This window comes from Mesoplodon mirus (assembly GCF_964341445.2).
Source record: "Mesoplodon mirus genome assembly, chromosome: 13".
Lineage (NCBI taxonomy): Eukaryota > Metazoa > Chordata > Mammalia > Artiodactyla > Ziphiidae > Mesoplodon > Mesoplodon mirus.
Window position 1 is genome coordinate 9,658,680 of NC_138989.1, and position 26,450 is coordinate 9,685,129.

Consider the following 26,450-nt stretch of genomic DNA (forward strand, 5'->3'; position numbering starts at 1 on the left):
TGAACTCTAAGGATCCTACAGCCGACAGGCTCCCTTCCGCCATCTGGGTGAAATCTGGAAATCCCCACCTTCTGGGGGAACCCCTTCCTGTAGCTCCAACGGCAGGACTCAGGCCTGATTGTTTAACAAACACTCATGTAGCAGTGTTTTCCCTTGGGCAGAGCCCCTTGCTAAGTGCTTTAATGCATTAACTCACTTAATCCTCACAACGACCCTGTGAAATGGGTATTTCCATTTCATAGATGAGGAAATTGAGTTACGGAGAAGTCAAGTCATTTGCCCAAGGTTAGTAAGAGGGGGAGGCAGGGGAATGGACGAGTGTGCTGTCTGGAAAGGGGTGATGTGGCCCCTGCAAGCTGGAGGTGTGAGCGACTTGTTTCCTGTTGTGGGAGGGAGAGAAGAGCAGACATTCCTCTCTCCCCTCCCTCCCATGTGTTGGGGGAAGGGCTGGCTGGGTGTATGCTCCCCCTCAGGCTAGTGGGGACCCCCCTGTGAACCTCACGCCACATAAGGCTCATAGATAAAATGAAAGTAGCCCCGGGGAGAGCAGAGAGGGAGGCCCAGAGGCTATGGGAGCAAGCGATCTGGGAGGGCTTCCTGGAGAAAGATGCACTCCTGGAGTTGTGGGACGGATGGGCCCATAGAGGCCAGTCTATAGGGGCATGGGCAGCGACAAGAGCAGAGCTGAGGGTGGCGCTATGGGGGTCTGCTCAGTACAGTCGCGGATAGTCGGGGCCGGGCTGGGTTGGGATCTTTCCCCGGGTGATGATGAAAGCTGCGGTCGCTATTGCACTGACCGGCCCGGCGCGCGCAGATAAGGCCCTGCAGGAGGGAGTCGGCAGGGTCGCGCCCCCTCGAGGCCAGGCGCCTCGGCCCGGCCCCGCCCTCAGACCCCGCCTTTCCTTCATCTGGCCCCGCCCCCGCAGTGTGGAGGCACCCGGTGGCCCCTGGCGCTAGGTGGGTGGGGCCAAGGTTGCCCCGCCCCTTCTGCCGTTCATTCCCTTCTTTAGGTTTTGAGATACGAAATCGGGAGGGTGATCTGTGGGCGTGGCTTTAAAAGGCCCCGCCTCTCCCCGGGCTGGCTTTTGAGACCCCAGGACCTGGTCAGTCGCAGAGGAGCAGGACTGATGGGCGGGGCGAGGGCTGGCCCCGCCCCTGGGCCGGTTTTCTCCTCGCCCCCTGCCAAGTCTGGCTCACAGGCGGAGTGGGGCGGGGCCTGTTGTGGCCCCGCCCCTGCCTGGCCGCCCTCCCCCGTCGGGCTCCCCTCGCACAGCCGGTTCCTCTTTACATAACGGCGCGGGGCGGCATGGGCTCGGGCCACCGCCTCCGCCCGGCCGCCCGCCCGGACTGTCGCGGCCCGCGGTGGAGACGGCGGCCTCAGCAAAGTTTCCCCGGTGGCGGCCCGGAGGCGCATCCTCCCGCAGCTGTCAAGCGCTGGCGGCGGAAATGATGAGGCGCTGGCCATTTTCCGAGCCCGGGTTTCCTGCCTGAGCCCCGCTCGAGCGAGCCGCGAGCCAGGATCCGGCGCGCGGGAGAGAACGCGCCCGGGGCGGGAGGGATATCGGGGGGCCGGGGGCGCGCGACGCCATGGGCCGGCCGGGCCCGGACCCCCTCTCTTTCAGGTAAGCCCGCCTTTCCCAGCGCTCCCCTCCTCCGGGGCTGGGAGGGCTTTAATGGGGGAAGAGGAGGCCCCGTGTCCAGTTCTGCCCAGTGTCTGCGCACTCCCACAACAGCCTAAAACATTGTCCTGAAGCTAACTCAGATGGAGGTGTTCAGGGGTGACCGTTCCCCAGCTCCTGCGACACCCTGCCAGCCGACACCCCCAGCCACACACGTGTTGGGGATGTAATGGGGTAGCTGAGGCAGTGGGGGAGGCGCTGAGAGAGGGTATGGCTAATACTCCCATTCCGCCTCTTAACGTAGCCCAGCCAGTCAACTTGCGCCTGGTGAGGAGGGGGGCGGGGGGGGGCCGGCTTGGTGCCTTGAAAGTGAAAGTAGTGAAACTGAGCCCATGAGAATGGAAGAGTCCTCTTGGAGTGGGACGCAGGCCCCTCCCCACTCTCCCAGGCCAGGCCGTGTGGCTAAGAGGGGAGCCCTCCCCGCATTCCAGAAGCCCCTCTCCGCATTCCCTGCATCAGGGAGATGGGGTGGCCCAGGCACCCCCATGCTACAGAATCTGGGGGTTCAAAAGGGTTAGGGCTCTCACAGCTCAGGTCTCTTTGGGCTGGTACCCTCCCACCCTGGACCTGGGGCTCCAGGGGAATCCTCCCACCAAAAAAAAAGGGACACAGGTCATTGGCTTGATAGGTCAGCAGGGCTGGGAAGGTATTTCAGAGGCCCTTAATGCCTGGTGCAGAAATCCCCTCCCTTCCCTCATTCTGTTCCTGGGGGCTTTCAGGGCAATGGGGACTGAATTTGAGGAACTGTGGGGGGGGCCTGCCTGCCATTCCACTTTTTTTCCTGAGTTTCCTCATTCTCCTGTTTCTCTTCCCCATTCCCGGGCCACAATGATGTAGGTGAGGAGGTCATTGCCTGCAGCTGGGGGCCTCCAGGGAGGAGAATGGCCGGGCCGGACTGAGTGGGAGGAAGTGAAATTGGGCTACAGGCGGGGGGCTTCGGAACAGAGGGCCTGGCAAGGACAAGTCTGAAGGGCCAAGGTCCAGCTTTGGGGGCAGGAGGGGCAGAGATCTGACCCGCACCCCCTGGCCTGGGAGATGAGCCTCCTCTGACACCCACCTGCTGCCAGGCTCAGCTGGGGCAGCCGGCCCATCCTCATTTACAGTCCAACCCTGGGGCCCCTGTCAGGGCTGTGGGTGTATGGATCTCCGGGGTTGTGGGTGCGAGTTGTATCTGGATTTCTCATCGCTGACCTGGCTGCCAGCGTGGAAACAACCCTGGAGGCTCTCCGGGGCCTGCGGGGGCCAGAGACCCAGCTCTAATGGGGGGAGAGCCGGCTGAGGCCGCCTTGTCAGGCTGGGGTCAGCAGATGAGAGGCCAGGGCCTGTTTTGGGAAGTTGGAAGGGTTTTTAATACACTTTTTCTGAGCCTTTTCCCACAACCCCCCTCTGGGAGGGAAAAATCCTTCTGAGCCAAAGGGTGAACATTCCTAGAACTTGTGTGAGTCCCCGTGGGCCACAGAGGCAGCCAGCTGGGAAGGGGCTGGACTAAAGTATCAGCTTCCGGCGTCTGAGGACCTTCAGGGGCTCAGCAGCGGCAGAGGAGGGTCCTGGAAGCTTAGGTTCCATTCCCTCGCTGCCTTTTTTCCAGCTGAGGGCATGGGCAAGTGACACTTGTGAACCTCCGTTTCCCCTATGCGAAATGGGGTAATAACAGGTTTGTGGTAGGGTGTGTGATAAGCCTGGCATTGAAGGGTTCAATTCCAGGCGGCGGTGGTGGTGGTTTTCATCATCACCGTAATTAGTGTTATCGTTACTGGCTGTGGAATGTTCGTTCATCAGCATCCCTTGAGCAGGTGCAGCTCTGGGGCTTCCTGAGTGTTTGGGAGAAGAATTCTGGAGACCCAGGCAGGATGAGGTGATGGTGCTTCCTGGCTATATGGCCTTGCTTAACCACCCCAGCCTCAGTTTCTTCATCTGTCAAATGGGTGTGATAATAGTACCTACTACTTTAGGGTCATTGGAACCGCGAATGAGTGAATTCACAGAGTGTTTAGCGTGGCTTGGTCAGGAGGGGAAATAGTAATAAGGATGAGATTATTATCGTTTTTGTTGTGGATGTTAGCTCTGCTCGTTTTCCTTCCAGATCCACCCGCCCCCACCCCCCCACCCCCCAACCCCCCCATTCTTCTGAACCCTGGGCTTGATCCTTCTCCAATAAACAGAACTTTCTAATACAAATTAGATGCTGCAGAGCCACTCCAGATATGGCGGTAGCCTGGGCGAGCAGGTACTGGGTAGCCCTGCAGCAGTTCAGCCTGTGCGGACCCTTGGATATCTGGGTCTGGCTGTGCCACCTCCTGGATGGAGTCTCCCCGAGGGCAGAGGGGGGCAGGGCTGGAGACACTTGGAGGGACTGCCCAGCTGCTAGTCCCAGTGCTGCCCACGCCGAGTGGGGAAGACAGGGCACATAAAGCATTCAGTGCTGGCCTTGGCACTCAATTAATAAGAGATATTGTTGTTGTTATTATTATTAAAATGAGAGGTCTCTTCTGTTCAGTTCTCACTTCTCCCAGTAGCAGCATGGGTTTTGGAGCCAAATGTGAGCTTTGCCAGCTTCTAGCTGTGAGGCCTTGGGCAAGTTACCTGAACTCTCTGGGGCGCACCTGCCCAGCGGGGGCCAAGAGTCCCAGCTTATCCCGGGTATATGAGCCTGCATGTGAGTGCATACAAGAAGTGTATGAATCTGGCACAGAGTAGGGACTCAAACTATGTTGGGTATAACTGCTATGGCCGTGTGACCTTGGGCTTGTCCCTTAACCTCTCTGAGCTATGGGTCTCCTCATCTATGAATGAGAGTACTAATAGGGTTGCTTTGAGAAGAGGCATGCAGAGTGCCTGGCATGCAGTCAGCGCTCAATAAGAGCTACGCTGTTAATGCCCAAGAGGGGGGTTGGCACTTAATTGCCAGGTTTCCTGGGAAAATGGGCCCTAGGGGCTCCCGGGTGTTCAGCGTCTTTGGGCGGAGCAGGAAGCTGCTTCCATCTGGCAGACAGAGAAGCCTGCCTTGGAGAGTCCAGAGGTGTAATACAAGTTACTTGTTCCCAGCCAGACCCTGTTCCCAGCTACCCGCCCTCCCTGAGGAAACTGAGGCGGGCAGGCTGCCCAGGGGAAGTGACTCAGCTGGGGTCACTCGCTGAGTCAGTCCTAATTGGGCCCAGGAACCCTGTGCCTCAGCTCCCTGGCTTCCGGGGCCTGAGGTCCCTCGGGGACTGGGCAGGTCCAAACCACAGTTGGACACCCACTTACTTGGGCCGCAAAGCCTGGATGACCAGCATTCTTCAGCTGGGGCTTCGGGGTCCCATTGGCTACCACTGGGCTGCTCAGCCCAGCATCCTTCCTCCCAGCAGGGGCAAGGGGCACTTCCCCAGGAGAGCAAGTCCTCCTGGCGTCCCCCGGCCCCGCCCTGCCCGGAAACCCGGCAGCTGCGCAGATGGCTGGAAGGTTTTTCCTCCCACGCCACCCTGTCAGGGGTCGGCTAGCGGGGCCGGGCTGCAGGCTTCCTCATGAACCAGGCCTGGAGCCCCTGGGGGCCTGCCCGGATGTGGGCCCCCATCCCGGCTGGCCAAGGGCAGCCTGCCACTGCCCCATGGGTCCCCAGGGAGGCCTGGGAGGGAGGAAGTCTGTGCCCTGCTCACCCGGGAGCTGACTCACAAGGGTGCCTGAGGGGGAGGCCTTGGCCTTGAGGGGCTGGGGAACTGGAAATGCAATTAGGAGAGTGGACACAAAGGAGGGCCTTTGGCATGGGATCTGTCCTTTGAGAGCTGGCACTCTGGTGTCACCTCGTGGGAGGAGAGGCCCTGAGAGGGTGATGAGTGTGGGGAGAGGATTGCAGGAGGGCTTGAGGGCACCCGTCCTGATATCCTGAGGAAGCAACACCGTCTGGGGGCATGGGGTGTGCAGAGCTGACTGAGAGGCTTCCCCTCTCTCCCCTCAACCCAGGGGCAGTTAAAGGAAGAAGTCACATGCTGGGATGGGGGTGGCTTAGAGAGTTCTGCCTGTTCTTCGGTGGCCCTGGCTTTCCCCACCTCCCAAAGGCTGTTGGCCAGGGTGTCAGGCTGAGGGTGGGGGCAGAGGAAGCCAGAGGACATTTCCTGTTCTGGCAGACTGTTCTGGTGTGATAAATGTCCCCAGGCACTAGGTGACCCCTGCGAGAGTGCATCACGGCCCCCTGGCTGCCCGATGGGCTAGAGCAGAACCCACTTCTCAGCCTCCCCAGGGCTCCAGAACCTTTGCTCTGTACTGCCTGTAGGCTTCTACACAGTCTGGCCAGCTCGAGTGGTGTGAAAGGGCAGTGGGCCTCCTGCCAGGCAGTGTGTGTTGGAATCCCCTCAACTCTCTGGGCCTCCTTGGACCGGGGGGTGGGGTCTGGGCTCCTGGAGAAGTTGGTGCTGTGGGTAGGAAAGGCAGAAATGCTTACAGCAGCCTGGAGTGAACTTGGAGGCCTCCCTGGAGGAGGTGTCTCCCTCTGAAGGTATAAGACTTCCTGCCCAAACATCTGTGAGCTGTGGACCTGGGGGAGGATGGAGGCTGTGGACTGGCTCATTTTAAATTCAGTTCTCACAATTTAAAATATTCTCCCCAAGCCTTGGCAGGTGAAATTCCCACAGGTGGGTAAAGGCCTTCTCTGCACCTGGGCCTGATAATTAAACAAGAAATATTAGCTTCCCAAGATTACATTATTACCCAGGGCGATTGGATAGAGGAGAGGCTGATGAGCCTCGATCTCTGGGGTCCTGGGTTAGAGTGAGCCCCACAACTCAGAGCCAGGATTCCCAGCTCTTCAGAGCCTGAACTCTCCCCGGCTTGGTGTAGGATGTATATGCTTGAACAGGGTACTGGCTAAGGCTTCAAAGCCCTCACCAGGTTGCCCTGAGCAGGGACTCTGTGGACACAATTGTTCTAAACTTGGGGTCCCGAAAGGCAGACCCACCCCCGCCCTGACATGAGCCCCCGTATGGGCACAGAGGTCGCTGCCGCCATCTCCACATGTTTGCTGTGGGGACTTGGCGGGGGGGTTGCTGGGATGCGGTCTGATTTTCCTGCTCCATGTCACATCATCCTCGTCCCTCACCCTGCTGTGGGATTTTGGGAAATCCTGGACTCTGACTCCCTTACCCAGCAGATCTCCCTGCCCCAAAAGCCCAGGATGAGGAGGTGGGAGGGACCCTCTGGATTTGCAGGCCCCTCTCTGTGGAAGGCTGTTCATCCCTGTGGCTGCCCAGGCTCCCAGATGCTCCTGTGGGGGGTCGGAGGGGATAGAAATGCCCCAAAGATCCCTCTACTCCCTATACCCCCTAGCTGAAGCCTGGGGGCTCCTGGGAACCCCCAGGTGATTAGTAGTTGCTTCCTACCAAGAGCTTTTAGGCCCTGTTCTCAGGGTTGGCGTGATCTGATCAATTGCTCTTCCTCTGTGTCTGGCGCATAGTAAACACTCAATAAATGCTTCCACCTGGGCCGAGGCCCAAGGAGGGGACCACCTTCCTGTGGCCTGGCTGCCTGCCCCGGCCAGGAAACCTCCCAGGCATGGCCCCCTCCCCGGCACAGGCCACAGCTGAGTGCTCTGGCTGGTGACTTCCTGCCTGGAGCTCCTGCCCGGAGCTGCCTGAGCAGTGCTTCACCCCTGAGAAGGCCTTGTGTTCAGGCTCCCATGACCCTCCCTGCCTGGCCCAACCCATGAAGCCAGGCTCTGCCTGTGGCTTCTTGCAGAGGCAGGTCTGACATTCTCTGTAGCAGGCGCCCCTCTCTTCTAACAATAATAGTAATAAAATAGCAACAGCCACCTGTTTCTTGAGCCCTGTGCCAAGCACCCGTCAGACATCAGTTCTCAGAATGCTCCTAGTGAATGCCAAGAACATTAGCCCACTTTACAGATGGGGACACTGAGGATCAGAGAGGGAAGCCCTCTCTTCTGCATCACACAGCGAGGAAATGGCAGAATTAGGATGTGAACCCAGATTTGGTTGGTAGCTCCACCGTAGAGAGGTCATCTCTTGTGGTGGGCTTCTTGGAGCCCCTCAGCCTTTTCTGTCAGTCCACAAAGGTCAGGGGCATGATTCCAAGAGTACGACTGTCAAATAGCAGCCCGCCTCAACCCTAGGAGTTCATTAATTCACGCAACTAATATTTCTGAAGCACCGGCTCTGACCAGGCCCTGCAGAGTGTGCAGGAGTACGATGGCCCTCGGCCTGCTGGGGGCAGACACCCCGGGCTGAGGGAGATGGACAGTGAGCAGTATCGCTCATGTATAGCTGGCGCTTCCAGCAGAGCGAGCGGGTTCTAATCACAGCTCTGCCCCTCGAGGGCCCCGTGACCCTGGGCAAGCCATTCCTCCCACACCGTGGCTTTCTCATCCATAAAATGGGCATAATGCTAGGATTGCCCACTCTGGTGGGGAATAAACAAGTGAATAAATGCAAAGTGTTTAGCACAGAGCAGGGCACATAGAAAGCATGAAATAGTGTCATTTATTGCTTTAAAATTTTCACCCTGTGGCTATTTTCCAACCACTTGGTGGGTTTATGACCTGGACAGAGGAGCTGAGGCCTCCTGACTCCAGCAGGAGCTGAATGAGACCTTTATATCCCCTCCTCTGGATAAACATTCACTGGGCAGTGAGTCTTCCTTGTGGTGTGCATTTGGGCATTGATCAGGTGTTTTGGGGGGCCTTGTGCGTGGGGTTTCCATTAATCGCTAGCTGTGGGACCTCTGTGCTTCAGTTTCTCCACCTGTAAAATGGGAGCAATTATTGGCCCTACCTCCTAGTACTGTTGTGAAGCTTGGGAGAGTTGATGTTTTGCAAAAGCAGTTAGAAAAACGCCTGAGGCATAGCATGTGCTGAGTGCACAGCACTCTTCTTATGGAAAATTGGAATAGGGGGCCTGGTGAGGAGGGCTGCCAGCCACTGCCTGGGCAGTGAGGGAGCTTGGAGCAGGCATAGCTGTTCTGAGAAGGCTCTTACCAGGGTTTGGTCCTGCAACTGGGCTTCAGGCCTCTGATGTACATGGGTGGACAGGGTCAGGTGTTCCAGGCAAACGGATAGGCCTGGGTGCCCAGGAAGTGGGTTGGCCCAGCGAGAGGTGGTCACTGGTGGGTGCTGGCCACCAAACATCTGCCAGAGGAGCCAGAGGTTGCAAATCCAGCCGACCCCTTGCATTCCTACATTCATTCACTCAGCAGGCATTTACTGGGCTCCTGCTGCATGCTAGGAACTGGGGATGGAGCTGGGAGTGGCTCCTGGCACATGGAGCTCAGTGTCCGGTGGGGAGATAGTCACTAATTAAACAATCATTGCTATTGAATGAGAACACGTGACCAGTGGCTGAAAGGCAAGTTCAGGACTCAGTTGCCAGTGAGCTCAGGGAAGGCTTCTCCTGAGTGAGACTGGAAGCAGACTGGGAGCAGGCAGGGCAAAGGGACACCTGATGCAGTTGTCCAGAGGCAGCTGGTGCGAGGGCACATCACACGGGGTCTCGTGGATGGGACAGGAGCTTGGGTCTGGCATCTGGTTTCCCCAACCTGTGAGGACAGTGCTGGCCTCACCTGTGTCAAGGCGTGGGGTGGCCGAGGGCTTAACCGAGGACAGGTTGCCCACACATGCAGGTAAAACCCTCCTCTTCACCAACAGGGGTGGATTTCTTGGCAGAGCGTGGTGGCCAAGGGCACACGTGGCCCCTCTCCCTTCTGCCCACTGTGTACAAAGTGCCTACAGTGTATAGGTGCCAAGGACCCTGTGATATGCAAAAACATCAAGTGTGTGCACAGCACCCTCCCAGCTGGTGCAGTGGCACCCACTCTGTGCCGTCTGGGCTGTCTTGCTGTGATCAGCTGCAGGGTCACCACCACGGCCTGGAGATGTGGAGTGGAGTGTGGCAGAAAGAACCCCAGTTTCTAGGTTCAGATCTTCACCTTGAGTCCCCTTTCAAGGACTCCTTGCAGCCATCTTAGGAGGTAGATACTGTGCTGCTCCCAATTTGACAGATGAAGAAACGGGTTCAGAGAGGTCCAGTCAGAGGCACACAGCCAATACTTGTGTGTGTGGGTGTATGTATAATGTAGCAGCAGGAGAGCAGGAATTTCTTTCTGGTTCACTGCTGTATCTCCAGGGCCTAGCACAGTGGCTGACACACAATAGGCCCTCAGTAATATTTGGGTGGAGGTGTCTGTATGTGAATGAGCAGCCATGACTATGTGGTACCCAGCAGGGGCCCAGGCCCAGCCAGGCTTAGCTGGAAGGACGGACAGTACTGATGGTAACTAGAGAGGTCCAGGGTTCAGCACCGTGGACAGCAGAGGGTAGGGGGCTTCTACGTTTTGATTGTGTGGGAGCCCCAGTTGGGATGAGCAGGCAAGGGTCTGCCTGTCCTGACGTTCCCCCATCAGAACAGGAAGTACCTTTGCACTCCTTGTGAGTCTTGTTAATTTATCCCTTTTTATTCGTTGTTTTATATTTATTCATTTAAAAAATAAGTTTATTTTATTTATTTATTTTTGGCTGCGTTGGGTTTTGTTGCTGCGCGTGGGCTTTCTCTAGTTGCAGTGAGTGGGGGCTACTCTTCGTTGTGATGCGCAGGCTTCTCATTGTGGTGGCTTCTCTTGTTGTGGAGCACAGGCTGTAGGCACGTGGGCTTTGGTAGTTGTGGCACACGGGCTCAGTAGTTGTGGCACGTGGGCTTAGTTGCTCCGCGGCATGTGGGATCTTCCCGAACCAGGGCTTGAACCCGTGTCCCCTGCATTGGCAGGCGGATTCTTAACCACTGCGCCACCAGGAAAGCCCCTCTATTTCTTTTTATTGACACCTACTAATACACTCTTACTGTAACATTCATTATAAGCCTTATTAGGCTTTTCCTAGGTTCTAAGGCCTTTACATTTATTAACTCAGTGAATCCCCATAACACTCCTGTGAGGTAGGTGCAGTCATGGTCTGCATTTTACAGATGGGGAAAGCAAGGCAGAAAGAAATCACACACCCAAGGTGACACGACTAGTAAGCGGTTCATGCGGGATTTGAGTCCAGGCTCCGGGCGCCATGTTCTTAGCCATATTTTCTAGAGACAATAGTAGCAGTTTTCCTTGGTTACTTCCCCCCTTGCACCCCAGATTCTGGCTTCTCCCCACACAGGTCACCACTGTTTCTGGATGGTGTTGCTCCAGCCACATGTTTCCTGCCCACCACTTAAATACATTTATGTACACATAAGAATTGGTAGTTTTGCTTTGTGTGTTCACGTAAATGGGATCGCACGGTTGTATTGCTCTGTGGTTTGCTTTTTTCCCTTAATCCTGTGCCCTGGAGGTTCCCCAAGGTGGTAGCATAGATCTTGGTCCTCCTTTTCCACTGCTGAAGCATATTCCAGCCTGCAGATGTACCACAGTTTATTTCACCAGACTCTGACTGATAGGGCTTTAGGTTGTATTAATTTTTTCCTGTTATAAGTGTGGGGGCAGGAAACGCCATGCGCCCTCTCTGCGCATGGGGGCAACTATTTCTCTTGAATACTTAGAAGTGGAATTACTAGGTCTGAAAATGATCCTGCCAAACTGCCCTCCAAAAAGGCTAGACCCCTAACAGTACCGGCAACACTGAAGGGAGTGCCCGTTTTGCTGCATCTTCACCAGCACTGGGTATTAACAGTAATTTTCGCTTTTTGACGTTGTGCCTGGTGACCAGCGTGTCTGGCGGGGGCTTTAAGTGGGTGTCTGCTCACCCGTCCGCTCCCTCCTCTGTCACTCACTCCCCACCGTGTCTTTCAGCCCGGCCGCTCTACCTTGGTCTCCACCATGAACGGGCCCACCTTGCAGTCCTCCTCGGCCTCCTCCGCATCCTCGGCGGCGACGGCCCCATCCCCGCGAGGCTGGAGCGAGTTCTGCGAGCTGCACGCGGTGGCCGCAGCCCGGGAGCTGGCCCGACAGTACTGGCTTTTCGCCCGCGAGCACCCGCACCACGCGCCGCTGCGCGCCGAGCTCGTGTCGCTGCAGTTCACCGACCTCTTCCAGCGCTACTTCTGCCGCGAGGTGCGCGAGGGCCGGGCGCCCGGGCTGTCGGGCACCCGGGCCGCCGCCCCCGCGCGCGACTACCGTGAGACTGGCCGCGGGCCCCCGGCCAAGGCCGAGGCGTCCCCAGCCGAGCCGGGCCCCGCCTCCCCCGCCCCCGCCCCAAGCCTGCCCAAGGCCCGCAGCTCGGAGGAGCTGGCCCCGCCGCGGCCGGCCGCCGCCTGCTCCTTCCAGCACCTGCGCCACAGTCTCCGCCACATCTTCCGTCACCGCTCGGCCGGGGAGCTGCCTGCGGCCCCCAGTGCGGCCGCGGGGGAGGCAGGCGAGGCCCCGGCCAGGCCCGGCCTGGCCAGGAAGCTCCTGCCCTGGAGTCTAGCCCGGGAGCCGCCACCCGAGGCCCTCAAGGAGGCGACGCTGCGGTACAGCCTGGCCGACGAGGCCTCCATGGACAGCGGGGCACGCTGGCAAAGGGGGCGGCTGGCGCTGCGGCGCATGGGCCCCGACAGCGCGGACCGCCTGCTGGAGCTCTTCGACCCGCCCAAGGTAAGAGCCCGCGCACGTGGTTATGCGGGTACGGGTGGTGACACTTTTCCAGCAGCTGGCCACCAAGTGCCCGGCGGAAAGCGCGCCTTCTTAAAAGTGAACTTTTCTGAGAATCATTTTCCATTTACAGATAGTACAGAGTTCCCTTATACACTGCACCCAGCTTTGCCTCATGTTAACATGCTACAGTACCATGTACATCCGTCTTATAATTAAGGGACAAACATTGGTACGTTACTGTTAACTGAACTCCGAGGTTCCTTTGGATTCCACTAGTTTTCCCCTAATGTCCCTCTTCTGCTTCAGGACACCATGCTAGATTTAGCTGTCATGTTTCCCTAGGCACCTCTTGGCTGTGACAGTTTCTCAGGCTTTTCTTGTTTCTGATGGCTTTGACAGTTTTGAGGAGCACTGGTCAGCGATTTTGTAGAATGTCTAGGGACACCATACATGGGCATCATGCGAGCTAGTGGCAGCCTGGTCCAAGGTCCTTGAAACCCCTGACCCAGACTGACCTTGACAAACAGGAGGATTTCTCCTAGGGATTTCAAAACCGTCGTGGAATTCCTTGGAGCCTCCCATGCTTTGTGGATGTCTTATTTTCTTTCAAGTTTAAATCTTTTTGTCTTTTTCCTTTGCGACCCACTTAATTCCGGCCGTGCAGTTGAGGCTGAAGGTCACTGTTGTCTACCCACCTGCCGGACTCCATCTTTGACCAGATGTGTCAAGTTGATGCGACCATGTGGTCTTCCTTTCTCTTCTCTTTGTGGTTCTGTTATGTCCTAGGGCCTTGGTCTAGAGAGTGAGCAAAGCAGATCCCAGCCCTGAGGGGTCATGGTCTGGGTGGAGGAGACCAAACGATTATACATTCATTCAAAACGTACTTGTTGAGCACCTACACTGTACCAGGCACACACTAGGTGCTGGGGGAGCTGCTGTCTTGGTGGGGCTATTGAAGGACTAAACCTACAAATGAACATGGAATTATCAATTGTATTTTATGCTCTGAAGGAAAGCAATGGGGCCTCTGGGAGGATAACTGAGGGGCCCTAATTTGGGGGTTGGGATGGGGTGTTGTCAAGGAATCCCCTTATGTGAAGTACCTTTCCTTTTAGACTTCATTGTGGAGTCCCATGCACATGCTGAGGCGTGTGAAGTGTGTCTGAAGCTCCACGAGTGTCCCTGTGTTAGTACACGCAGTGGCCCAGTGCCCCAGGGGCTCCCTCATGCCCCTTCCATGTCAGCACTCCCCCCCCACACACACATTGACTCCCACCCCCACGGATTGCATTTCTCTGTTTCGAACTTCATATAAATGGAATCGTATAGTATATTGTTTTTTGTGTCTGGCTCCTTTCACCCAGCATGTTCTAGAGATTTGTCCATGCTCTTGGGGGCATCAGAGTTTGTTTCTTTTTATTGCTGAGTAAATCCAGTCTGTTGTATGGATGTACCACAGTTTATTTATCCATTCACCGGTTGATGGCTATTTGGGTTGTTTCTACTTTGGTACTTTTACAAATCATGCTGTAATGAAATTTGCTCTTAAGTCTTTGTATTGACATACGCTTCCATTTCCCTCCGGTAGATTCCTAGAAGTGCTAGGTCATATGGGAAGTGCAAGTTTAACTTTATATGAAACTTCTAAACTTTTTCCAAAGTGGCAGCACAATTTTGCATCCCCATCAGCAGTGTACGAGTCTGTTTTCTTTCCAACCCTTCTAGTGGGTATATACTGGTATCTCAAATCTTGGCTTTAATTTGCATTTCCCTTATGACTCATGAGGTTAAGTACCTTTTCATGTGATTATTGGCCATTGGGATTGAGTCTGTTTTCAAGTGTTTGCCATTTTTATTGAGTTGTCTGTCCTTTCCTTATTGATTTATAAAAGTTTTTATACCTGAATGTACTTCAGCACACTTGAATGCACTTTCTTTGTATCGTACATATGACCTCCTGCTCTGTGGTTGTCTTTTTTACTCCTTTAATGGAATCTTTTCATGAACGTAAGTTCTTTTTTTTTTTTTTTTTTTTTTTGCAGTATGCGGGCCTCTCACTGTTGTGGCTTCTCCCGTTGTGGAGCACAAGCTCCGGACGCACAGGCTCAGCGGCCACGGCTCACGGGCGCAGCCGCTACGTGGCATGTGGGATCTTCCCGGACCGGGGCATGAACCTGTGTCCCCTGCATCTGCAGGCGGACTCTCAACCACTGCGCCACCAGGGAAGCCCCCTAAGTTCTTTTTTTTTTAATATTTATTTTATTTACTAGTTTATTTATTTATTTGGTTGCACCCGGTCTTAGTTGTGGCTCACGGGCTCCTTAGTTGTGGCTCGTGGGCTCCTTAGTTGCGGCATGTGAACTCTCAGTTGTGGCATGCATGCGGGATCTAGTTCCATGACCAGGGATCGAACCCGGGCCCCCTGCATTGGGAGCGCAGAGTCTTAACCACTGCGCCACCAGGGAAGTCCCATGAACCTAAGTTCTTAACTTTAACGAAGTCCAGTTTATCGGTTGCTTTCCTGTATGGTTAGTGCTTTTTGTGTCCCATTTAAAGAATCTTTGCCTACCCAGGGTCATGAAGATCTTTCTTGTCTTTTCTTTTTTTTTTTTTTTGCCTGCGTTGGGTCTTTGTTGCTGCACGCAGGCTTTCTCTAGTTGTGGCGAGTGGGGGCTACTCTTTGTTGTGGGGCGCGGGCTTCTCATTGCGGTGGCTTCTCTTGTTGCGGAGCACGGGCTCTAGGTTTGCGGGCTTCATTAGTTGTGGCATGTGGGCTCAGTAGTTGTGGCGCACTGGCTTAGTTGCTCCACGGCATGTGGGATCTTCCCAGACCAGGGCTTGAACCCGTGTCCCCTGCATCGACAGGCAGATTCTTTTCTTCTTTTCTATTTTTGGCTGCATCGGGTCTTAGTTGCAGGATGCGGGATCTTTGTTGAGGCGTGTGGGATCTTTTCTTATGGCGCACGGGCTTCTCTCTAGTTGTGGCCTGAGGGCTCCAGGGCACGTGGGCTCAGTAGTTGTGGCACTTGGGCTTAGTTAGTTGCCCCGCGGCATGTGGGACTTAGTTTCCCAACCAGGGATCGAACCTGCATCCCCTGCATTGGAAGGTGGATTCTTCACCACTGGACCACCAGGGAAGTCCCGGCAGGCAGATTCTTAACCACTGCACCACCAGGGACATCCCTTGTCTTTTCTTCTAGAAGCGTTATTGTCTGGGCTGAATCATATTGATGGGCCTTCACAAGATCCATCCTGAATTAGTTTTTGTGTATGGCGTGAGGTAGGGGTCACAGTTCTTCCACTTCTGGCACTACATGCTGATGTGACTCTCTTTTTCCTATTGGATTGCATGCAATGCTACTTTCATCCTAAATCTAGTGTCCATCTGTGTGCTTCTGGACCCTCCTTCTCTTCCACTGGCCTATGTGTCTATTCTTATGTTAACACCACACTCTCTTAATCACTAACGTTTAACAGTGAGTCTCGCGGAGGTGACTTTTTTTTTGGCTGCACCACGCAACTTATGAGATCTTAGTTCCCCGACCAGGGATTGAACCTGTGCCCTCAGCAGTGAAAGCACGGAGTCTTAAGCACTGGACCACCAGGGAATTCCCACTGAGGAGGTGACTTCTGAACTGAGATCTTAATACCGAGATAAGAATCTCTGGGCAGTGGGAACAGCATAGGCAAAGCTGCTGAGATGGGAAGGCATTTTGTATGTTTTTTTTTTACTATATTTATTTTTATTTATCTATGTATTTATTTGGTTGCACCGGGTCTTAGTTGTGGCAGGCAGTCTCCTTAGTTGCGGCTCGCTGGTTCCTTAGTTGTGGCACACGAACTCTTAGTTGCAACATGCATGTGGGATTTAGTTCCCTGACCAGGGATTGAACTTGGGCCCCCTGAATTGGGAGCACGGAGTTTTAACCACTTCACCACCAGGGAAGTCCCCAGCATTTTGCATGTTTTGAAGAAAGAAAAATAGAAGTGTGTTGGGAGCACAGACGGGGAAGATGGGGCGTGCGGGAGGATGTGCTGGTAGAGGGTCCCGTGAGGAGTCAGTATTTCATTCCAAGTTTAACACGAAGCCTTTGGAAAAACGCAAGTGCAGATAAAAACTTTACTCGTTTTTAAAACGTCTCAAGGCTCCGACACCATGAAAGGCAAATAACGTCCCAGACACATGATCTTATCTGCATGATAAGGTGGGGTTCCCTATAAAACTTTAAAAACAACTGCTGCTGCTTAAAATAAACCATCTTGGAAAACCTAGTGTCAGGAGTCAGATGGACCCAGGTTCAAACAATAAATTAGCTTCTTTCTCAGCTCTGGGGCCTTAGGCAAGTGACGTCACCTCTCTGGGCCTCAGTTTCCTCCTCTGTACAGTGGAGCTACTCAGAGTTCGCACTTTGTGTGGCTGTTGTGATAACTGGGAGGGCACATCGCTGCGCGCCTGGCGCAGGGAAGGCTCACTGTTACTGGCCCTCCTTGTTATCATGGTTGTCATGGTAGTGAAATGATTCGGGGGCTAAGGATGCAGATTTATTTCTAGTGCTGGTTTGGGCCCTCAGTGCCCAGCTGGGATGCATGATCAAGGCTCCTGTTCTTTGGAAACCCTGAGGGTGGGACCCTGGTCAGAGTCCTCAGGGCTCAGAAGTGGTGTCTGGCCTTGGAGAAGTGGGACCCGGAGTGGCAGCTGGGTCCCTGAGGCTCGCCCCTCCCTCCAGGCCGCCTGGGCCTCTGCCATAGGCTTGGTGGTCGCTGTGTGACCTGGGGTGTCCCCCACCAAGTGAGCAGCCCTGGTGGGGCCTCTCCTGGCCTGAGTGCCTGGCCTGACAGAGCAGGCCCCAGCTCCGTCGGCTTCTGACAGTTTCCCTTTGTGCTTGGAACAGTCTGGGGCTCTTCCTGGATGTTTCCTGGAGTGACTTGGAGCCTCCAGTCTCTGGGCCAAGGATACCTAGACTAGAAGTCCTGAGTGTGCCTGCCTGGAGGGTAGCCTTGACCTCCAACCTCTGACCCTGGAGTTGTCTATGGGAGCAGCTTTAAACATAGGCAAAGGAAGGTTTGACAGCCAGGGCTTGAGCTCTGGGTTCATACCCGAGCTCTGTCACTTGAAGGGTGCTCATCACCTGTTTGGAGAAGCCCTTGCTGCCCAGAGTGGGGAGAGGCTTGGAGGACGAGAACTGAGACTGAGCAGCTGCCCAGGGACGTCACTCGGGCCTCAGCCAAGCTAACGCCACCCAGAAGTCTGAGGCCAGGTGGCCAGCTGCTCATGGGTCAGCCTCACCTGGACTTGGGTCACAGCTCCGCCTCTGACCAGAACCTCTGACCTTGGGCCGGTCACTTCCCCTCTTGGAGCCTCAGTCTAGTCATCTGTAAAGTAGGGGTGATAGCAGCAGCCAAGGGTCGAGGGTCACCGTAAGGGCTGTGGTGGGAGGGAGCTTGCCATGACAGGCGGAGTGTAAGCGGAGGCCACAGGCCTGCTGCAGTGGGCGGCTGGAGGGCGGTTGGAGGAGACAAGTGTGACTAGTTCCCAAAGTCTGAAGTCTGGTTTCAGTGGCATCACTGCAGATGGACGGGAGGTGGGGCAACCCTTCCTTGTACTGTGCGCTGGCCCTCGGGGGAAGGTAGGGATTGCCTTGGCTGGGGGGTGGTCATCAAAGGCCCCTTGGCAAGAGGTGACATCTGGGATGATCACAGGTGCCGATCCTGGAAGATCTGGGTGAAGGAGTCCCAGGCTGAGGAAATGGCAAGTGCAAAGGCCCTGGGGTGAACACGAACCAGGAGACTTTGAGGAACAACCAGGTGGCCGGGGTCTGGAGTAGAAGGAGGAAGGAGGGATGAGGTTGGAAAGGTGATGGGGCTGGATTATTTGGGGCCTTATGGAGCATGGTGAGGATTTTAGGTTTTACACGAAGAGCAGTGGGAGCACTTGGAGGATTTAGGGCCAGAGGGGCTGGGACACCTATCCCGCAGTAGGAATGGGCTAGAGGAGCCCTCTGGGGCTGCTATGGTCTTCTGGCCTTTGGGAGAGTGTGGCTTGAGTCTTCTCCTAGAAGACCCTCTGGTCCCCATGTCCACTTGTCCTGTGGCACCTCCCTCTCCTTGGGCATCTCTGAGCCCAGGCTGGGATGGGGGAACAGTACGTTTACTACCTTAAGTAGGCACCTACTGTGTGCCAGGCATTGCCCTAAACACTTGACTTCAAGTCCTTCCCATGAGGTCAAGCGTGTTGGCCCATTTGACGGATGAGAAAACCAAGGCTGGGAGAGGCAAAGAAACTCGCTCAGCATCATGCTGCTAAGGAGATCGGAGCCCCTGATCCAACAGGTCCCTGCTCCCAAGCCCCCAGCCACACTGTGAACGGCCTCCCTCCAGCCATGGGGTGCAGAGTAGTAGCTTCCGGCCGGCCAGGCCTGAGACGTTCCATCCCACTCAGCAGTTGAAAACAAGAAAGTTGGGGCTTCCCTGGTGGCGCAGTGGTTGAGAGTCCGCCTGCCGATGCAGGGGACACGGGTTCGTGCCCCGGTCCGGGAGGATCCCACATGCCGTGGAGCGGCTGGGCCCGTGAGCCGTGGCCGCTGAGCCTGTGCGTCTGGAGCCTGTGCTCCGCAACGGGAGAGGCCACAACAGTGAAAGGCCCGCGTACCGAAAAAAACAAAAACAAAACAAAACAGAAAAACGAGAAAGTTGGATTGGTTGCCGATAGTTAAAAACCATAACATGGGAAGATTTCATATAAGAACCCAGTTTCTGGTTTCTCTTATAAATTGGTGGGCTTGGCAGTGCTGGGCCAGGATCACTCGACGTGCATCCCAGCCTGGCCCCTGTGGAGGGAGAGCCTGACTGGGAGGTCAGGGGGTTGTCCCAGGGTCAGGGAGAGAGATCACAGGACCAGCCACCAGGCCCGGGGTGGCTGGCCTTAGGGCAGAGCTTTGCCGGGAGCTGGGGGTCCATTTTCAAATGGAGCACATCTGGGCTGGCCATGGCCTTGGGGCCAGCCCTTTGCTCTTTTGGGCCTCAGTTTCCCCACATGTCCAAGCCTGGTTTGGCTGAGATGGTCTCAAAGCCCTGCCAGCCCTACTGGGTCCGGGGGCTGAGCCTCAGCTTCTCTCATCTTTAAAGTGGGGGTAATGATGGAATTCTAGTAGCTGTTGTTGAAAAAATGCCTTTTCAGCCAGCATCTATTTGGCACTTGTTACATACTAGGCACTTTACAGCCTTGGCTTCATTTAATCTTCACAGCAGCCCTGTGAGGGTGCTGTTGTGATTACCCCCATATCACAGATGGGGAAATTGAGTCTAAGAGAAGGTAGGTGACTTGCCCAAGGTCACATAGCTCTGAGCAACTGAGATGGGGTTGGGACCCAGGTATTCGGGCTGCACCTGGTGCCTAGCGGGTCTCCAGAAGGGTTTATTATCATGGGTACTGGTGCTGGTGGCGTTTAGCCAGCGGCCCTACCTGGGAGTGGGGTGGGGGGGTGCGTCTGTTTTGAGTTCTCAGACCAGGAAAGGCTCCTTGTGGCCATCTTGTCTAGTGCCACCAATTTAAAGATGGGGACACTGAGGCCCAGAGGGGGCTGGCCAGTGCCCCTCTCACCCGGCATGTAAGACTTGGTGGACCCAGTGTGCTCTGCCCTTGGCCTCTGCTGCTCAGCCCAGAGCAGAGGTAGAGGAGGGAGGGGGGGATTCACACCCCACACCCCTGGGCTCCCCTCCTGCACCACAGGCCTCTAGTGCCCCCAGGAAGAAGTGGTCTGGTTGGCAGTGGCTGGACCTGCTGGTCCTAGGGAGAGCCTGACCTAGGCTGACCTGGGCCGGGGCCCGTCAGGCAATATGGTTCAGAGCTGTTCCCCCTCTGCTCCTTCTGAGCTGTCCTTGGGCAAGTGCCTGGGCCTCAGTTTCCTCATCTGTAAAATGGGGGTGGTCCCAGTGCCTGCACGTGTAGGGGAGGCTGCGGATCAACGTGCTGACTGGGTAGGTGAGGGGCCTGGGTATGAGTGTGGCCGGGCAGTCTGTGGGCAGTAGGTGCTCCCGGCAGCCCGGCTGATGAAGGGGCTGAGTGTCCTGAGCACTGACCGTGGGCGAGGGCGGTGCCGAATTGGCCCCCTCAATGCTCCCCTGAGTCTGCAAAGTAGGCATGGGCACTGTGCCTGCCTCACAGATGGGGACACTGAGGCTCTGAGACACAGAAGGAGACACTGCTGGACCCTGGGGGCCCGAGGCCGGAGCCCGTGCCCCAAGTGTGGGAAAGAGGAAGCAGAAAGAAAGGGACGTCCGCAGGGGGGCCCGGCGGTTTCCTCTCAGAGGCAGGAGCACGAGGAGGAAGAGGAGTGCTGGGCAGGAAGCGGCCGGGCGGGTGGGCGGGCGGGCGGGGCAGCCTCCTGGGGCCCGGGCAGAGCTGGGCCTGAGTCCTGCCTCTGCCCCTCCTGAGCTGTGTGACCTTGGGAAAGGCGCCTCACCCTCTCTGTGCCTCATTTTCCTCAAGTAAAAAGAGCCGAGTGACGGCACCCACATCGGGGCGATGGTGAACTAGCTGCTGTCCGCATGGTGCCGGGAGCCGTGTCCGGCGCAGGTGGTCTCAGCAAATCTTAGCTGCTGTGGTTTTTTTTTTTTTGGCTGAGCGGCATGCGGGATCTTAGTTCCCCGACCAGGGATCGAACCCGTGCCCCCTGCAGTGGACGTGCAGAGGCCTAACCATTGGACCTCCAGGGAAGTCCCATGTAGTTGTTGTTATTTTTATTAGTCATTTTCAGCACGATGGGCACTACATTTGACACATCCCATGCAATTACCACAAATCCTGGGAGGCGGGAACAGTGATGAAGGCATCTCATAGATGAGGAAACAGGCACAGAGAGGTAGAGAGACCTGCCCAAGGCCACACAGCTGGGAGATGGAAGAGCAGGAATGGAGGCCCGTGTGGGCCTGCCAAGGCCAGGGGGTGTGTTTAGCCCCCGAGCAGCCCGAGAACCCGCCCACCCTCTGCCTACAGCCTGGTAGATCTTCGTGGGCCGGCGAGAGCCCTGATGTCCCAGGGGGAGACAGGTGAGTCGGAGGCCAGAGGCTCCCCCATCCCATCCTCTCCCAGGGGGACCAGGGGCTGAAGGTTCCCAGGGTGAGAGTGGGGTTTCCGTCCTCACTCGGCCCTGGGCTGCTTAGTGACCCAGGTTGGTCCCTGCCCCTCTCTGAGCTGTGAAATGGGCAACCAGGGGGCTTGATCCGGGCTTTCCGGGGCTGGTGGGGGGAGGGAGGAAGGGGTGGTGGTGGGCAGGGCTCCCGTGGCTCCTGTGGGGCCCCCAGCCCCGCACACACAGCCGCCCCATCTGCCCCTTATTGGGCTTTCGTGTAAGGCCGTTTTTTGAAAAGTACTTCGCTGCTTAGAAGAAACCCCCAACCACGCTGAAACCACGGGCAGATGGTATCGGCGTGCTTCCTTTCAGCTCAAATTCTGTGAATCCAGAGACTGGAAAGTGCCCCCGAATCCAACAGGGGGAGGGTGGCGACGACAGTCACTTATCCCCACCCCCCCACCCCACCCCGGAGCCTCTGGGGGCTGCTTCCACCCCACGCCCTTGCTCCTTGGGGCCTGTTAGCTGTCGCCAGCTTCTTGGAAGTTGCTTTTCTGTTTTCCTTTGTTTGGGGGACTGGGTATTGGGACACAAAGCTGCAGAGTCTGGGCCGTGGGGTTGGCGGCCGGGGAGAAGGGCAGATGGACAGGTTTGGGTTCAGATCTTGGCTCTTGTGTCCTTGTTACGTGGCTTTGGGCTGAGAACTCGGCCTGTCTCAGCCTCAGTTTCCCATTCTGGAAAGTGGAATGTCAGTACTGGCCTTGCTGGGTGATTGAGTCGAAAATAGGCTCTGAGAGGGCCTGACACGATGTGTTTCCTCCCTGCGAGGCAGAAGAAGGGGCTTGCTGCGTGGGAAGTCACCAGACCCCAGGGGTGGGTCCCCAGATGCCCTCCCTGGGATGGGCAACAACCTAGCCAGCTCTCCCAGTAGCCTGGACTGGGCACCAGCCAACAGAGGGCCACCAGGCGGGCCTGCTGGAAATCCCCCACCCACTTCTTTGCGAATGGAAAAGGAAAGCAAAAGGCACAAGCAGAGATCTCTGCGTTCGGAGCGCTGGCCCTCCCCGGGGGTGGAGGCGGAGGTAGCTTCCTTCCCCAAGGCCGGAGGGGCCGCCTCAGCTTCCTTTTTGGGGCCCTACACCCCTTTTTCCTCTCTCCCCTCTGGGCTGGGGAAGAGGCCACTGTTTTCCGCAGGCCGTGGACCCCGCTGACTGCTCAGCCTCTGGCACCGGTGGGTGATGGCGTACGGGGGAGGGGGCCCATCACGGCGGCACCTGGCCTCTGGGTCCTCCCTCACTGTGGCTGATCCTCCCCTCCTGGGCCTGACCTGAATCCTGACTGCGGCCCAGTCTGAAGTCCATGGCTCAGCAGAGAGAGAAACCTCTCTCCAGGGAACCGTCTGGAATGGGAGGCCCCGCTGTGTCTCTTTTCAAATCTTCGTGTAATCTAGGAAACTGTCTACCTTACCGAGGGCCTCCACGTTTGAGTTCCTAGTGTTTCTGGTTTTGATTTTTCAATTAATAAAGCTCATGGCAGAAATTATGGAACAGTAACTGAAAAACCACCCACAATCCTACTACCCAGAGAGAACGAGCATTTCCGTTTCACTAGACGTCTTTGTAATCTTCTGTCTTGTATTTCTTTCTCTAACTTTTCCCCCAAATTGCAGTTCCGTCCACATTCACTAATTCTTCATTCAGCAGTTAGCTAGGGAGCCCCCTCTGTGTGCCAGGTATGCTGGAAACATAGGCAGAAACTTTTGGACAAAACCCCCAGCCCTTGTGGGACTGACACTCATCCTACCTTTTTGTTACCTGCTTTTTTGTCACTTAACATGTCTTGAACATTTTTCTGTTCTCTTAAATATTTTTCAAGAATGTCTTAAAAAAAAATACTGGCTGCATGATATTTCATTTACACAGATAGGCCATGATATATTTATCTATGCTTATCTAGACTCCTATTTCAATCACTTCTAATTTTTTTGCTCAGCTGGACAACCTTGTGACAAACATCTTGTACGTAAATCTTGCTGCCCATCTCTGATTATTTCCTTAGAAGCATATTCCTAGAAGGGAAATGCTGGGTGGAAGGCTTTGTGAGTGCTTCTCATGTTTTCTCTTTCTCTCAAAGCTTTATTGAGATATAGTTTACAAATTATAAAATTAACTCGTTTAAAGGGTACAGTGATTTTGGGTATATTTACAGGGCTGTACAGCTATCTCCACGATTTAATTTTAGACCACTTTCATCGTCTCAAAGAGACCTTGTGCTCATCAGCAGTCACTCCGCATTCCTCCTCTCCCCCACTCCCAGGCAACCACTAATCTATCAATACTTTCTGTCTTTATAGGTTTGCCTAGTTCTTTTCATATAAATGGAATCAGATGATATGTGGTCTTTTGCAACTGTCTTCTTTCACTTAGCATCACATGTTCAAGGTTCGTCCGTGTTGTAGCTTGTGTCAGTATTTTGTTCCTTTTTATTGCAAATAATATTCCGTTGTATGAATAGATCACATTTTGTTTATCCCTTCCTCAGTGATGGACATGAGGTTGTTTCCACTTTTGGGCGATTGTGAATAGTGCTGCCACGAACATTCGTGAATAAGTTTTTGTGTGGACATACGTTTTCATTTTTCCCACACCATTTTATATTCCCATCGGCAATGTATGAGGGTTCCAATTTCTCCACATCCTCACCAACACTTGTTTTTATTATTTTATTATTTATTTGGCTACGTCGGATCTTAGTTGCAGCATGTGGGATCTTTCGTCATGGCACGTGGGCTTCTCTTTAGTTGTGGCTTGTGGGCTCTAGAGCGCGCAGGCTTAGTTGCCCCGCAGCATGTAGGATCTTAGTTCCTTGACCAGGGATCAAACCCGCACCCCCTGCATTGGAAGGTGGATTCTTAACCACTGGACCACCAGGGAAGTCCCACCAACACTTGTTACTATCTATCTTTTTGATTGTAGCCACCCTAGCAGGTGTGAATGGCTTTGATTTACGTTTCCCTGATGGCTAATGATGTTGAGCATCTTTTCATGTGCTCACTAGTTATTTCTAATGCTTCTGATATATCCTTTCCAAATAGTCTTCTAGGAAGGTTATACCCATCTATCTTCAAATAGTGGTGCTAACACTGACTAGTATTTTAAAAACCTTTTCCAACTTCTAGGTGAAGTGGTTATCTTGTCCTTTCTGCTTATGAATGGAACGAACCATTTTTCTTTTTTAAAAACACTGAGATATAATTCACATAAAATTCACCATGTTAGGGCTTCCCTGGTGGCGCAGTGGTTGCGAGTCCGCCTGCCGGTGCAGGGGACGTGGGTTCGTGCCCCGGTCCGGGAGGATCCCACACGCCGCGGAGCCTGCACGTCCGGAGCCTGTGCTCCGCAACGGGAGAGGCCACAGCAGTGAGAGGCCCGTGTACCGCAAAAAAAAAAAAAAAAAAATTCACCACGTTAAAGTGCAATTCGTTGTTTTTAGTATATTAGTATACTCACTGTGTGTACAACCATCACCTCTATCCAATTCCAGAACATTTCCATCACCTCCGAAAGAAACCCAGTATCTGTTAGCATCGGTCCCCATTCCCATCCCCATCCCCCCAGCCTCTGGCAACCACTAATCCTACTTTCTGTCCCTGTGGATTTTGACTCTTTCTCCAATGTTTCTTGGTCATAGACATTTTCTGTGACTTACAGGCCATTAACTCTGTGTGCTCCTCTCCTGCACTGCCTGCCTCTTTCCTGTTGACTTGCAGGAGCTCTTTACGCTGACATTAGCACTCTGTCACACGTTGCAAATATTTCCCTAGTTTGCCATTTGGCTTTTCGACTGGCCCTGAGTTTCTTGGCCTATGGAGGTTTTTAAGTCTGGGCAGTGAAATACAGTGATCTTTTCCTTTATGATTTTGTTCTTTGCTTTTTCTGCTTAGAAAGGCCTCCCCGACCCTGGGATCAGATAATTATTTAGGTTCTTCTATTCCAGTTTTGTCTTGGTTTTATTTTTCACATTTAATTATTTAATCCAGCCAGCTTTTATTCTTTGTGGCTGGTACGGTTTCCTGTTGTTTTTTGGTGTCAGTGGAGATGCTGTGTGTCAAGGCATGTCACTAAACGTGGGCTAAGGATAATGACAACAACCCACGACAGATTGAGCTTGGAAGGGTGGAGATTCCTGGGCTCTCGCCCTGGTTTCCCTGTCAGCTCAGCCCAAGGCTCTGCTCAGCTGACTCTGAGCCTCCCTGGCGTCCCTGCAGCCCCTTGAGCCCCAGAGGCCCTCGCTTTCACCTCTTCTTCTGAATCATCATTCTTCGAAGGCAGGCGGTGGCCACCGTCGGGGCTTTTGGGGATCTTGGTGGTGACGAGACCCCCTCCCTCTGGTGCACTCCCCTACCGGAGGCCGGTGACAGAGGTTATTTGTTGTTTCTTAACCACATCTTTTTCCACTCTCACCAGGCGTGGAGCAGACACGGGGCCCAGGGTGCAGCTGAGGGCTGTGCTGCAGGGGCGAGGGGCTTCCCCCACCGGGCTGGATCCGCAGAGGGGCCGGGAGGTGGGCCCGCCGCAAAAGGCCCTGGGGGCCGGCCAGCTCCGGGACCCCTGGCCTGTGAGACTCAGGTTCTCCTCTGCTTTCCCCTCGAGAGCACTGAGCACGCCCTCCCGTGCAGCAGGAAAGCCCAGGGAGCAGTGCCAGGTTCGGGGCCGGGTGTGCCCCCTCCTGCTCGGGGCCTGGGCACGTGGTGGGGAGCCATGGTTTCCTGTCTTGGGGGCTGACCACAGCCCAGTATGCGAGGCCTGGCGTGTCCTGGCACTGAGGTAGCCAGAGCAGCACTACAAGAGGAAGGCGTAGCCTGCGTGAAGGTGGACGGGGACAGGGTGCACGGGCCTTGCCCCTCCTCGGCCACGCGGGGCAGGAAGGATTCCTGGTGGGATGCTGGGAGCAGGATGCGGTCGCCCAAGGCGTGGGCTGGTGGCAGCTGGTTTGCAGCCGGCGGGGGGCTGGGGTGGGGTTCTGGCTGGGCCCCGACCCTGCTCCGGACCCCCGGTCGGCCCAGGCCCAAGTGCCAGCTCAGCGCTCCCAGATGAAGACACCGCTCTGTCCTCAAGACCGTCTCAGGCAGGGCAGCGGGTAACTGACGGAAGGGGAGCTGATG

At 55.2% G+C, this 26,450-nt stretch overlaps 1 protein-coding gene across 8 annotated transcripts in view; it reads left to right on the plus strand.

Annotated features, from left to right (window-relative positions):
- The first annotated feature begins 1,248 nt into the window (after nt 1-1,248).
- The window catches only part of SH2B3 (SH2B adaptor protein 3), a 39,388-nt gene continuing 14,186 nt past the window's right edge, over nt 1,249-26,450 (plus strand). For all 8 annotated transcript variants that reach the window (XM_082641227.1, XM_082641231.1, XM_082641226.1 and 5 more), the window contains exons 1-2: nt 1,249-1,622; nt 11,433-12,215. In XM_082641227.1, coding sequence (XP_082497353.1) covers nt 11,460-12,215 — 756 coding nt within the window. In that variant the 5' untranslated portion in view covers nt 1,249-1,622; nt 11,433-11,459. The remainder of the gene's footprint in view (nt 1,623-11,432; nt 12,216-26,450) is intronic.